Raw genomic sequence first — 12500 nt, forward strand, 5'->3', positions numbered from 1 at the left:
CCTGGATTCTCTTAAATTATTTAATCGCCATTCACAAGACCTACACCTCATTTTGAGGTAAAGATGAGTCAAAGATCTTCCATACACAGCCTCGGCCACAGTGTGCAAGTCTCCATTCACCTTCTTGAGGGGATTTTTACAATATGTAACGTCCTTCACTGAACCATACAACCTTCAGGTATTTGGATTTCTGCTATCAGATGATGGATAAGTTTTCCTTGGTGTACATTGCTGCAGAATATCATATCGTTCCTGGTTTTATACTTTGGTGACAACACATCCTGCACTCCGGTAGGCTACAGTGTAAGTATAGATGAAATTCCTACTTGGCCGCCCATCCCTTCAATAATTTAATTGTCATCTCTCAGATTCTGGGAGACATGTGACCAGACCCAACCAGGGTCTCTCCTTGCTCGCTCCAGGGGGCGGTAAGATAATAGACCCTGGGAACGAGGTTGATGAGAAATATTTAAATAAAAAAGCTGCTTTCCACAAATGCCGTGCCTTACAGTTCTTCTTTGAGTAGTCATTTCAATTGCCCAAGGGACTCTGCTTCCCTTAAGTTACAAGGAAGACTGTTCCAGAGAATGGCACCACTATAGCTAAAGCTATTTTTGTAATAGTCTGTGTGCGGTAATGGCACATTGAGTTTATTCTCAGAGTCCCTTAGGTCATATGCAATTTCTCGCCTTTCAAATTTAGAACTGAGATAGTTTGGAGCCAACCCATGCAGAGACCAGTAAACCATCGTAGCTCTTTGAATTGCTGCTGGCAAGCTAGATTTTTCCACCCTAGAAGTTTGAACAGGTGACCAGTGTCTACGTCATAGTTTGAGTAGGTCAAAGCACGGGCTGCTCTATTTTGTAGCTTTTGTACCTTATTCTGTAAAGTTATCCCACAGTTTCCCCAGACAATATTGCAATAGACAAAGTGTGACTGTATCAAAGCTTGGTATATTAGATGTAAAGTCGCCTGAGGGACAAGGTGCCTTATTCGTTTTATGGCCGCAATACCAGAAGCGACTTTCTTAGTTATTTTCTCAATATGGCCACTCCAATCAAGTCTCTCATCGATGGTCACTCCAAGTGATTTTGCAGTAGTGACCTGGCTAACTTGAAAATCATTAATTGCAAATCTCAGGGACTCTGTGAGAGTACTTGTTTGCTCTCAGCCAATTGTGAACATTTTCTAAATCTTGATTTAGGCACAACTGAATATTGTCTGCTTATCATCTGCGTATGTAAGGTGGGTGTCATCAGCGTACATCCTCGGCTCACAGTTTGATAGACAATTTGGAAGATCGTTGATGTATAACAGAAATAGTAGTGGCCGTAAAATGGTCCCCTGGGGAACACCACAACTTAATGAACAGCTTTTAGAGAGCGACCCATTGATGGAGCACATTTAAGTACGATTCTCTAAACCCTTGGGAAGGGTGCTCTTTCATTAACAGAGTTTTTGTCCAGGAATGAATGTAATGACTCTAGAAAAAGCCTTTTGTCCTTGTTCCTACACCTGTTTCCAAAATGCTCACATAATTAGGGTGTATGTTGTGGCCAGTGGTTTCAGCATGTTGTTTTACTGCGGAGCCAACATTCCCTTTTGTTCCAGGCTTGTATTCGGGTCCCCGAGACTTCCAACTTCTTTTACTCTCTCCAATATATGTAAATGGTGTGTTTTGCAACTCACGTTGTGTACTATTCCTTTCAATTGTTCTTTTGTCGGTCGGTCTCTAGGTTCTTGAAAAGATTACCCAATGTTTTTGGTGGTTTAAAAGTTGTATTGATGTTTTCACAGTTCAAAATCCATCTAATTCACCTTTTCAGTGCTAGATTTCACGTGTAGTGTCATGTGGCTTATGATGTAAACAAACCGGGAAAGTTCGGACATTCTAGTCAACCATACAAGTTCGATATGTAGTGTTCTAACAGAATGGTCACGACGAAAAGATCTGCTTTTGTTACAGGTAAAAACGATTGCCGATACCCTGAATCATGGAAAAGAAACCCAAACGGCAATCCAGTGAAGTTCTTCCATTTTCTTGGCGCGGTTAGACAAAACGAGAAGGCAAAAAGTGGCTAAAAGCATGTCACTGCGGTGACTCGTTCGCGTGTACGAAAGACAGTTACAATTGTAGTCTACATTTTGTCAGTAGAAATGGCCTAACAAAAGAGGATCCTGATCCTATATCTGCCGTTGCCAGTAAAGAAAGGGTGCATTTAATAATATGTACTTTTATAACATTTTTTGTTGTTTGAATTAATATCTTATACCGTGCCTAGGTGTTGTGACTGAATCGTCAACGAAAGGCATCTTGTGAATGGGAGGCAGGCAAAGCAAGAAGCAAGAAATTTGTCTTGAACGATCAGTGGCTAAAACCCTACTGACGCTTGATTGCCATACTGGCAAATCTAAAGAAGAACGTGCCACTGCCATGACTCTTTTAGATCTGAGCTCAGAGCCAGTGGCGAGTTCAGGAGACCCTGATGAGGAAAGCATGCAGAAATCAAGGGCACCAAATGGATCATTTCGGAAAATTATCAATTCGGAAGGCCTTTAATCTCCTCTGATTTTCTGAAGAGAATTGTTGCCTTGAACTTTCGTGATTTGAGAAATTCAATGTCTGTTGTTTTCAGACTGTTAAAAATGTCGTTTTGGGTACCGAAAATAGGTCAGCTATCATTTTCGGAAAGGTGATAAGACCTAAGGTTTTCGGGGAATGGACAAAAAAGTCCCAATAAATTCGAGAATACTCAAGTTCCCCTAGAATAACCAAACAGATAAATTTTTTTTTGCACAACCTAAAATTAACCTACAGAGCTTTAAAAGTACTCCAGATAGCCTAAAACAGTGTTAAAAAGCATTTGAGAGAAAACGGTCGTTAGGTGCCCCTGAGAAATTCAAACCGGAAGAGCAAACCGATGAGTTTCCTGAACCAATCGGGTCTCAAATCAACAGAAAGACTGATGAAAAAGTACATGGTGGCCGCAATGTGCTTGCATCCCCCATCTCTACCACCTTTACACTTGCATTGTGCCTGAAGAACGCTGCCTCGGTTTGTACCTCTACCCTTGAGAATAAACCAGAGATCATAGTGCTCCTTTCCTTCATCCGTTTTGATTTTCATGAAAGGTCGCACTTTGGCTACATATACATGAACACCCTCTTGTTTCAACTGAGCAGTTAGTAAAGATTCCACGTAACCATCGGCGAATAAGCGATAATCTTCAAATGACTTGTAAGTGGTGAGTCCCTGCTTGTCGTAATCAGTTGAGTGGTAAATTAAATAATTAGAAATGTCGTACAACCCAAACGGCGGCGACGAGGTGACGTTGTTCACGGTCTTCAGGAAAATGGCTTGGGAATTAACATGTCATGAATTATTAATTTGTCAGCATCAATGGTTTGATCTTTTTCAAAGTTTGGATCCACTGGCACAACCATTCTATCGACTGCGGAAGCGATTTCCACGAGCAAAGTTTTCAGATATTTGCTTACTGGAACTCCACGTACCTGCAAATATCTTTTAAGTTCTGCCACATTCATGGCGTTGAAGTCGCTTTTATTCTTTTTTTCTGCCATTGGGAAGTTGAAACTATTCTACATTCAAAGACTTCAAGCAGAGAGAAATATATATTAGTAGTGACAGGAAGTTGGCAAAGTTGAAAACTTCGTACACATGTAATGCGTGCTTGACTAGAATGTCCGAACTTTCCTGGTTTGTTTACATCATAGGTCACATGAAACTACAAGTGAAATTTAACGCCGAAAAGGTGAATTGGAATTAATGCATATGCTTTTGGGCTCTCCCGAGGTTTTGGTTGTGTGTTGTTTGGTTGATTGACCGACTTAATGAAGTTTTCAGGATAGCCATTAACTTTTAAGTCGTTGATAACACGTCATTTCTCACTCTGTCTTTGTACAGTTGTTGATGGAATGCATTTAGCTTGATCCATTAAGGTCTTAACAACAGCTCCTTTTAAAGTGGTACTATGACGAAAATCGCATCTTTCCTATCGCAGCCATTTTAAAACATAAACAATTAGCCTGTGTGAGAAGAAAAATGCTGTTTACTCTATTCAAATATCTCTTCGTTCTAGAGATATTCAAGTTTTTAAAATATGCAAATTAGCCCAGTGATGACATCATACACTCAACCAAATTTTGATCAAATATGATGAAAAAAGATATCTCAGCCAATTTATATCAGAGATGTTTTATTCTTTGCTGTAAGATTCTACTAAATGTGATCCACAATATTAGCTTAACAGTTTGGTTACCATGGTAACATACTGGGTTCCAGACCTCCCCAATATTAAAGGCATTTCTGGCCACCTTTGGCATTCCATTTTGATATTTGCAATATGCTTGATCCAGCAAGCATATAAATATGTTAGCTCAAGTTTGTGGCCTCGTTTAATGTTTTGCGAGCTGAAAATCACTAACATATTGAAATCAAGTGGGTGGGGACTGGAAAAGAGTGAGTTGCCATGGGAACAGAATATTTTATAGCCATAGGTGTGTTTCCTGTAGATGACGTCATCAGTCATCTCATTTACATATTTTACACATTTTTAAAACTTAAATATCCCTGGAACTAATGCAGATATTTGTAAACGGCATTGTTATTCTTTCATGGAATTTATGAGATACACCTAAAAAATCAAGGGAGAAAAATTTGATCATAGTACCACTTTAATGTTTTTTAGATCTGTTTGAAACTTACCTTATCGGTGAAAGTCACCACAAACTTCAATCTCCTGATGAAGATCAGCAAGGACTCAAACAAAACATCGATGCGACCATTGAGGCCTCCCACTATGAGGCATTGTACAAAGCAATCAAACAATGTTGTGGTTAGAAATTGAGCGGAAACATGAGCAAAAGCTAAATAGGCTATCAGCTCGCTTGGATGTAAACAAAGTAAAGAAAAAATGGGTGGTAAATATCTCCAGAAGAAGACTACAGGGCAACGAAACATTGCTACTGAGGAAAGGACTGAATATTATTTTGCTATCACGCCACACACCGTTCCCACGAAGGATATACTTACTTCTGTTGAAGCTGCCATATGCCACCTACCTTACAATTACCTTTACAGAGCTCTAAAGCACCAAAACAACGAAACCTGATGAACAAAGAGCGGAGAGCATTCGAAGAACTAAAAAGTGACGAAAACATCATAATCATCATAGCGGACAGTACAGTCGTCATGGAGAAATTGACTACCATAACCAGATTCAAGAAAAGCTGCAAGGTCAGAACGTCTATATACCAATCAGCAATAAGAGGTGCAATCCAACATCAAGAACAGAGCTTGAGTTACAGAAAACACTCTTGGACCTCAAGAAACTTGGAAGCCTCAAGAAAACAGACTACTGGAAGCTCTGCCTCTCCGACTCCACACCAGCATCGTTTTACGGTTTACTTAAGATTCACAAATTAGAACTGCAGCAAATGGATGATCATCTGGCACAGAAATGCGGATACCAGCATCTGAGACGCAGTTGTCCATTTCGTAAACGGTCGATGCCAATTTCGCGACACAATTTTTTAACTATCAACGAATTTTTCTCTATGAAATTAAAGAAAAAAGAAAATTTGTAAGTAACCACCCAGTATCAAACCCGAAACTTCTCTTTCCTAACATCCCTCTTCTACCACTACACTACCAGGTTGATCTGCCAAATCTCCGCAAAATTTAATTATAAAACATGACTTTTTTAAATATTAGTGATAGAGTTGCTTCAACCATCAAATAAAAGCTAACCGGAAGCAAACCAGTGTGAATATGAACAATCAAGCATTTGACGAGTGCATTTTACTCAGTCAACAAATTAAAACCAGTTTCTACCTTGTCCAGGCCTATACTAAAGCAGATATGGCATCGTCCATTCTGAAAGGCTTGGTTACCAATGATGGCATTGACCGTTAAAAATGGCATCGACCTTTTACGAAACGGAAATCAGTGTCTGAGACTCATAAACAGCTGTATTGGCTCACCAACCTGTGAGCTTTCAAAGTACCTGGCTTCCGTACTGATGCACCTTGTGTATAAAACTGAATATTCTGTCAAGAATGCTAAACAGTTTGCAGAGTTTATAAGTAACCAGGAAGTGGCCGCAGACGAACTGGTTGTGTCATTTGACATGATTTCACTCTTCACCTCCATACGGATCGACATGGCTATAGACATTGTTCAGAGAAAACCCGAGGGATCCCATAATTGGAAAAATCACACGTAGTTGACCAAAGACCACATCCTGGACTTACTTTCCTTTTTTCTACACAACAGCTATTTCATATTTGAGGGAACCCAATACCATCAGGTATCAGGGTGTGCCATGGGATCTCCAGTCAGCATGATTATCGCAGAGCTTGTAATGCAAGAAGCTGAGTAGAAAGCATTAGAAACTTTACCCGTCAAACCAAAATGGTGGCACCTCTATGGCATCAAGAGAGATGGTGTGGAGGTTTTTCACAGTCACTTAAACGCGATAAATACCAACATTCAATTTACAATAGAGATGCGTACAACAACCATGGGCAAGAATAGCATAGCCTTTCTGGACACCAACAACACTGTGAATGAAGACTGAAAGATCGAGGTGGGTGTATACCGCAAGACCACACATACAAGCAAGTATTTACTTTTCCCTTCACACAGTCCAGTGCAAAGCAAAAGAGCTGTTGTTTAGACCTTAATGGACCACGCTAAATGCATTCCATCAACAACTGTGCAAAGAAAGGGCGAGAAACGACATGTTATCAATGACCTTAAAGTTAATGGCTATCCTGAAAACTTCATCAAGTCAGTTGATCAACCAAACAACACACAACCAAAGCCTCGGGAGAACCCATAAGCATATGCATCAATTCCATATGTTAAAATGGTATCGGAGCGAATCAGATGGATTTTTTGAACCGTGAAAACATCAAGCCAATTTTTAAATCATTAAAAACATTGGGTAACATTTTCAAGAAACCCAAGGACTGACCAACAAAAGTACAGTTGTACAAAGTCTGTCAAAGTCTGGACTGTACAAAGTGAGTTGCAGAACGTGCCCATTTACATATATTGGAGAGAGAAAAAGAAGTTGGAAGTCTCGGGGGGCTGAACACAAGCCTGGAACGAATGGGAATGTCGGCTCAACGGCAAAACAACACTCCGAAACCGCTGGCCTTGACATACACCCTAATTATGTGAGCATTTTGGAAACAGGCGTAAGAAACAAGGACAAAAGGCTTTTTCTAGAGTAGTTACATTCATTCCTGGACAGAAACTCTGTTAATGAAAGAGCACCCTTCCCAAGGGTTTATGCATCACTGGTTTCCTCCCCAAGGGGCAACAAACAATGACATCTTAGCTACATATTTGTATTCCGTGGCTCTTGCAGAGTACATTTCTCAGAAGAGGACCACAGAAGGCGGTTGGAAATTCAGTTTTAAAGTGGTACTATGACAAAAATCGCATCTTTACAATCAAAGCCATGTTAAAACAAACAAATAGCTTGTATGAGAAGAAAAATGCTGTTTACTATTTTCAAATATCTCTTCATTCCAGAGATACTCAAGTTTTTAAACTGTGCAAATTAGCCAAGTGATGACGTCATACACTCAACCAAATTTTGATCAAATATGATGAAAAAAGATATCTCAGCCAATTTGTATCAGAAATGTTTGATTCTTTGCAGTAAGATTCTACTAAATGTGCTCCACAATACGAGCTTTACAGTTTTGTTACCATGGCAACGTACTGGGTTCCAGATCTCCCCAATATTAAAGGCATTTCTGGCCACCTTTGGCATTCCATTTTCATATTTGCACATGGTGCCTCATACGCATGATCCAGCAAGTATATAAATATGTTAGCTCGAGTTTGTGGCCGCATTTAACGTTTTTGAGCTGAAAATCACTAGCATATTGAAATCAAGTGGGTGGGGACTGGAAAAGATTGAGTTGCCATGGGAACAGAATTTTTTATAGCCATAGGTGTGTTTTCTGTAGAACTATTAGCCTACCAAGTTTCAATGGCCTGCGCTTCAAATTGGCCAAGATAGCTCTATTTCTATACTTGAACTTTTTAACTGCTCTCAAATAGAATAATAGAATAATAGGCATTTTGAAAAGATATATGGCACATAAAGTGCTGTATATCAAGGAACTTAAACCAGGTCTTTACTCTCAGTCTGACTTAATCAGGACAAAATGGTTTGTCTAAATATTGTTTCCATGATTGTCATTAGAATTTATTTCTTTATCGTGTACATTTTACACTTCTTACATCAATTATTTTGTTTTCAGCAACTTAAAGAAAATAAAATTAACTAATTACAGTACCAGTTAATTAACTATATTAAATTTAACTCAGTCAAACCTCTCTAAAACGGACAGTTTCCTATGTGCCAACAAAATTCTCATACATTTCCTTAAAAAAACCTCTACAATATGGACCCTCGCTAAAACGGATAATGGACACTAAATCTTGGCAGTAAGGAGCAAATTCATACAAATTTAACCTTTTTATTACGGACACTGTGATGACCAGGTGTCGATAATTTGTGGTATGTACCATTTCCTGTCGGCAGTTACACGATCATTGACACTTTATCATTCAGCAAAGGTGGTTTCAAAAGCTCAGTGACTGTATTTCAAACAACGACTTGCGAAGGCTGTCCAGAAGAACATTACCGACTTTTTCAACTCTTAAATTACTACAGCAGGAGGATTTTTTACATATCACTCTAGTTACTGTTCCCTGCACCGGTAAACTATTGCCACACCTTTATTGGAGTTGTACATGTATAATACGGTGTGGTAAGTTCCTAGGTGCAGTATTTTGTTTTGTTCCAAAATTCGTATGTACAGCATTTAACTGAGAAGTACAATAGAGTTAATCAATTTAGATTCAGACATTCACAAGACACTCACTTTTGGGCCTGATTTTAGTTACTAAACACTCTAAACTGTCAGTGGAGACTTAAAAGTGATGTCATCATAGTGACCTCTCCAATATGGACACCTCTCTAATACAGACACTTTGCTCTGTGCCGACGGCGTCCGTATTAGAGAGGTTCGACTGTATTAAGAAAGAAGCAAACAAGGAGACAAAACAAGCAAACAAGAGGGGACAAAGGACAGGGACAAAACTGCACCAAATAAAGTTATTTTAAGCTTTTGGTTGCCGCTGCATGACTGGTCATTAGAATTTATACTATAGTTTTCTTTATGTTTTCTGTTTCATTACTATTGCTTTCTCCATTATTGTCATTTTTTGGGTCACTTTATTATCTTGTTAACTTATATTTATGGTCACATTTAAACAGTTATTTAACTATGAAACTTGACAGTGACATCTTGAAGATGTTGAAATAAAGCTTTTTAGTCTCAAGTATTTTTATATTGTAATACTTTCCACAAGCTTTTCTCATCTGATAATTTAATTATACTCTTTATCATAATATATTGATTGCCAATAGGTTTTACAAATATATTATTTTTGCTTTGGCAATGATGACGACAATGACGATGATGATGATGATGATGATGATGATGATGATGATGATGTTTGCAGGTGATTGGCATAGGTGCGGGACAACAATCTCGTATTCACTGTACCAGACTGGCAGGTGACAAAGCAAACAATTGGTAAGAATAATTATATAAAACAGTAATTAAACAAAAATAATTAAGTCAACAGGGTTACAGGGTTCTTGTGTGACTTACTGGTCTGTGAAAATTTATATGAACATTATAAGCATGTGCTCATTACAGAATCATACCTATTATAAAATGTTGCACGGGAAAATGCAAATAAGTAAGAGAGGAGACAGAGAGCATGCTTAAGGCCCGTCAATCAAGTAATCCTCACTATACTCGCTCTGACTGCACTCAGTATTGTGTTATAGACCTCTTTAGCTTGGGCAGTTTGTTGCTTTGAAATTTTCAGATTCTTGCTTTCAAATTTTCAAATAGTCGCATGCATATGAATGAATTTTGAAATGGATAAAAGCAAAATGCTCTAGAGAATATCCGTGGTCTGAAATGGGAAAACAAACTGCCCAAGCTGAAGAGGTCTATTTGTTGAAGAAGAACAGAAGTACTTACTGAGTTTTGACAAATATTACTTTAATTTATACTGCCAGCAAACAAAGAAAGATATCAGATAACATTTCAATGTTCTCGAAGAAAAATAGTCACTAAATCGCTATTTACTCTTAATTTATGAATTGATATGTTAACACACTATATAAAACTTTTAGATTAAGTGTGCACTACTTTAAAAAATCTTCTGCAAATTGAAGTTCCCGGATTTGTCTGATATGTTATGTGTTGATCAGTTCTAACTGCTAGTTATTTACGTTCCATGCAAATTTATCAGCTGCTGGCAGGAAAGTGTGAAAGTTGAAATCCCTATTTATTGCAATTGGTAAAGGCATGAAATATCATAGACTGCAGTGTTTGCCATATCTCAATGAAGAACGTTCCTCTGCAAACGATAAAACCTATATTAGTGAGAGAATGGTTCTAATCAATTACGCAATACTGCCATCAAGCAGAGACATGCCATACAGTGTGTCACATTTCAATGTTTTATCAAATTGTTTGATAAAATTGAGCAAAGTGAAATCAGTTGAGTGACATCTTCGAAGTTTCAGAGTCATTTTCACCATGAAAACAAAATGACCAGGTGCACAGGTAACTATTGTTAGCTTATTGCAGTATTACTGCCCAGGTTGCTCTCAGTTTCAAAAACATGGATTTACATGTAATTTTAAGGTGATTCCTCAGTATTGCATTGCGTATCCCTACTGCGCATGATTTTCTCGTCATTAGAGCGAGCGCGTGCATGTACACAATGTAAGAGATTTCCCTCAAGCTAAGCTCGACAGCAAAATAAATGCTCGTTTTCTTTTAAACGAACATGATGACCTATATTTTTTATTGCATAATTTTGGTGTGCAAATGAACCTCTTTAAGTTGAATAATAAAGGAAAAAATTGTTTGGAAGGACAAGTGACCTTGTAGCCTGCAAGCAGGCTCACCTTTGAGTCTCGCGCACGAGCGGCAAAGAACCAAGCGATCTGGTGGGAAGAGTCTGCCCCGTCTCGCAGCTTCGCCGCTCGATTTCATGATTTCAGTTACGCCGCGCACGCTTGGGCATGCTTGTGCTCCAACATGAGCCTGCTCGCAGGCTAAGCCTAAGAGCAGAGCTCCTGGGCTGGGTTGTTCAGAGCCGATTAAGCTAAACCAGGATAAGTGAGAATTTTGATTTGAGTTTTGTAACTTTACCGTTAGGTTTTCTGTAATTGTTTGGGCTTCTGTTTTGAGTTTGAATAATCTTAAAATACAGAAATCAAAAGCAGTCAAAACATTTGTATGCAAGAAAAAATGATTATTTGGTTAACATTTAATCCTGGGTTGGCATTAACCGGCTTCTGAACAACTCGCTCGTGGAGACATAAGCATTTTGCTTTAGCAAGCAAGGGACTAGCCTGCGAACATAGACGTATTTGTCTCCGCCGAAAATAACGTCTGCGAACCCGAGCAAGGAAACGGTTTCTGCGACACAATGATTTCTGTTTCTCCTTGGCCAATCAGATTCCATGATAGAATGAAACTCGAGCAGTCCTCACAGCGAATACCTCGCGCAGTAGTTCTGGGGCTACTTGAGCTAAACTGTGATTGGTTTAAAATCCCTTCGTCACAGAAGTCGTCTCAGGCTCGGGTTCGCCGACGTTATTTTCGGCGGAGACAAGCGACAGCCGGAAATACGTCTGCGTTCGCAGGCTAGCAAGGGACTGACCCTGGAAAGCTTCACTACTTTAATGGATTGCTGTTTGAGAACAAGGGTTGTGAATGTGGTGGACTATCTCGTGGTCATTAGTTGAATGTCAATAAGGAGATGATGAACTGATGAAAAGCCCAAAAATAATTTTTACATCAGGTTTTACAATGACATTTCCTCTTTCGAAATGCCAGAATTTTAGATGTTTTGATGTTTTACCGGGCACCGAGTCACTAACTTTTGCGTGTTTTTTCACCACACATGGGCGGGCTGTTACTAATTTGTGATTTTTTGGCGGGTTTCAAAAACTATTTCAAGAAAATAGTCCCACCAGGTTTCTAGGCTTACCTGGGCAAAATATGAAGAATTTTGATTCTTCATCATGTGCCACATATTTTCGATTTGGCTGGGTCTTAGTGGACATTCCCTCTTAAGGTCTTGTGAACCATGATTTTTCTTCAGGTTCTTTCTGCAAAAGTTTCTATTTACTTTGATCCTTAGGTGGCTTCGTCAACATCCCAGAGTGCTTGGCATGGTTTTCAAAAAGGTGAATGTTGATTAAATCCATATTGACATTTAAAGACTTGGTAGTAATTTCTAGTAGTATGGGAGGTACAGTTTGTAACGTGTTAGTACTTGAATGTGGAGTTATTTTTTTATTCTTTATAGTGTGTATCTCTTGTGAAGAGAACATAATCTTTGCAATCTGGTG

General features: G+C 38.9%; 1 protein-coding gene and 2 pseudogenes across 1 annotated transcript in view; 2 read left to right on the forward strand and 1 right to left on the reverse strand.

Moving 5' to 3' along the window:
• Nucleotides 1–12500, forward strand: part of LOC110059633 (bifunctional purine biosynthesis protein ATIC-like) — a 199426-nt gene that overhangs the window by 135156 nt on the left and 51770 nt on the right. The window contains exons 13-14 of the mRNA XM_089284933.1: nt 9575–9648; nt 12290–12335. Coding sequence (XP_089141059.1) covers nt 9575–9648; nt 12290–12335 — 120 coding nt within the window. The remainder of the gene's footprint in view (nt 1–9574; nt 9649–12289; nt 12336–12500) is intronic.
• On the forward strand, nt 310–9391 carry LOC149115445 (uncharacterized; annotated as a pseudogene).
• On the reverse strand, nt 2882–3582 carry LOC149115446 (uncharacterized; annotated as a pseudogene).

The sequence above is a fragment of the Orbicella faveolata genome, unplaced genomic scaffold, assembly GCF_042242905.1.
Source record: "Orbicella faveolata isolate gen_17 unplaced genomic scaffold, um_ofav_v1 contig_13, whole genome shotgun sequence".
Taxonomy (NCBI): domain Eukaryota; kingdom Metazoa; phylum Cnidaria; class Anthozoa; order Scleractinia; family Merulinidae; genus Orbicella; species Orbicella faveolata.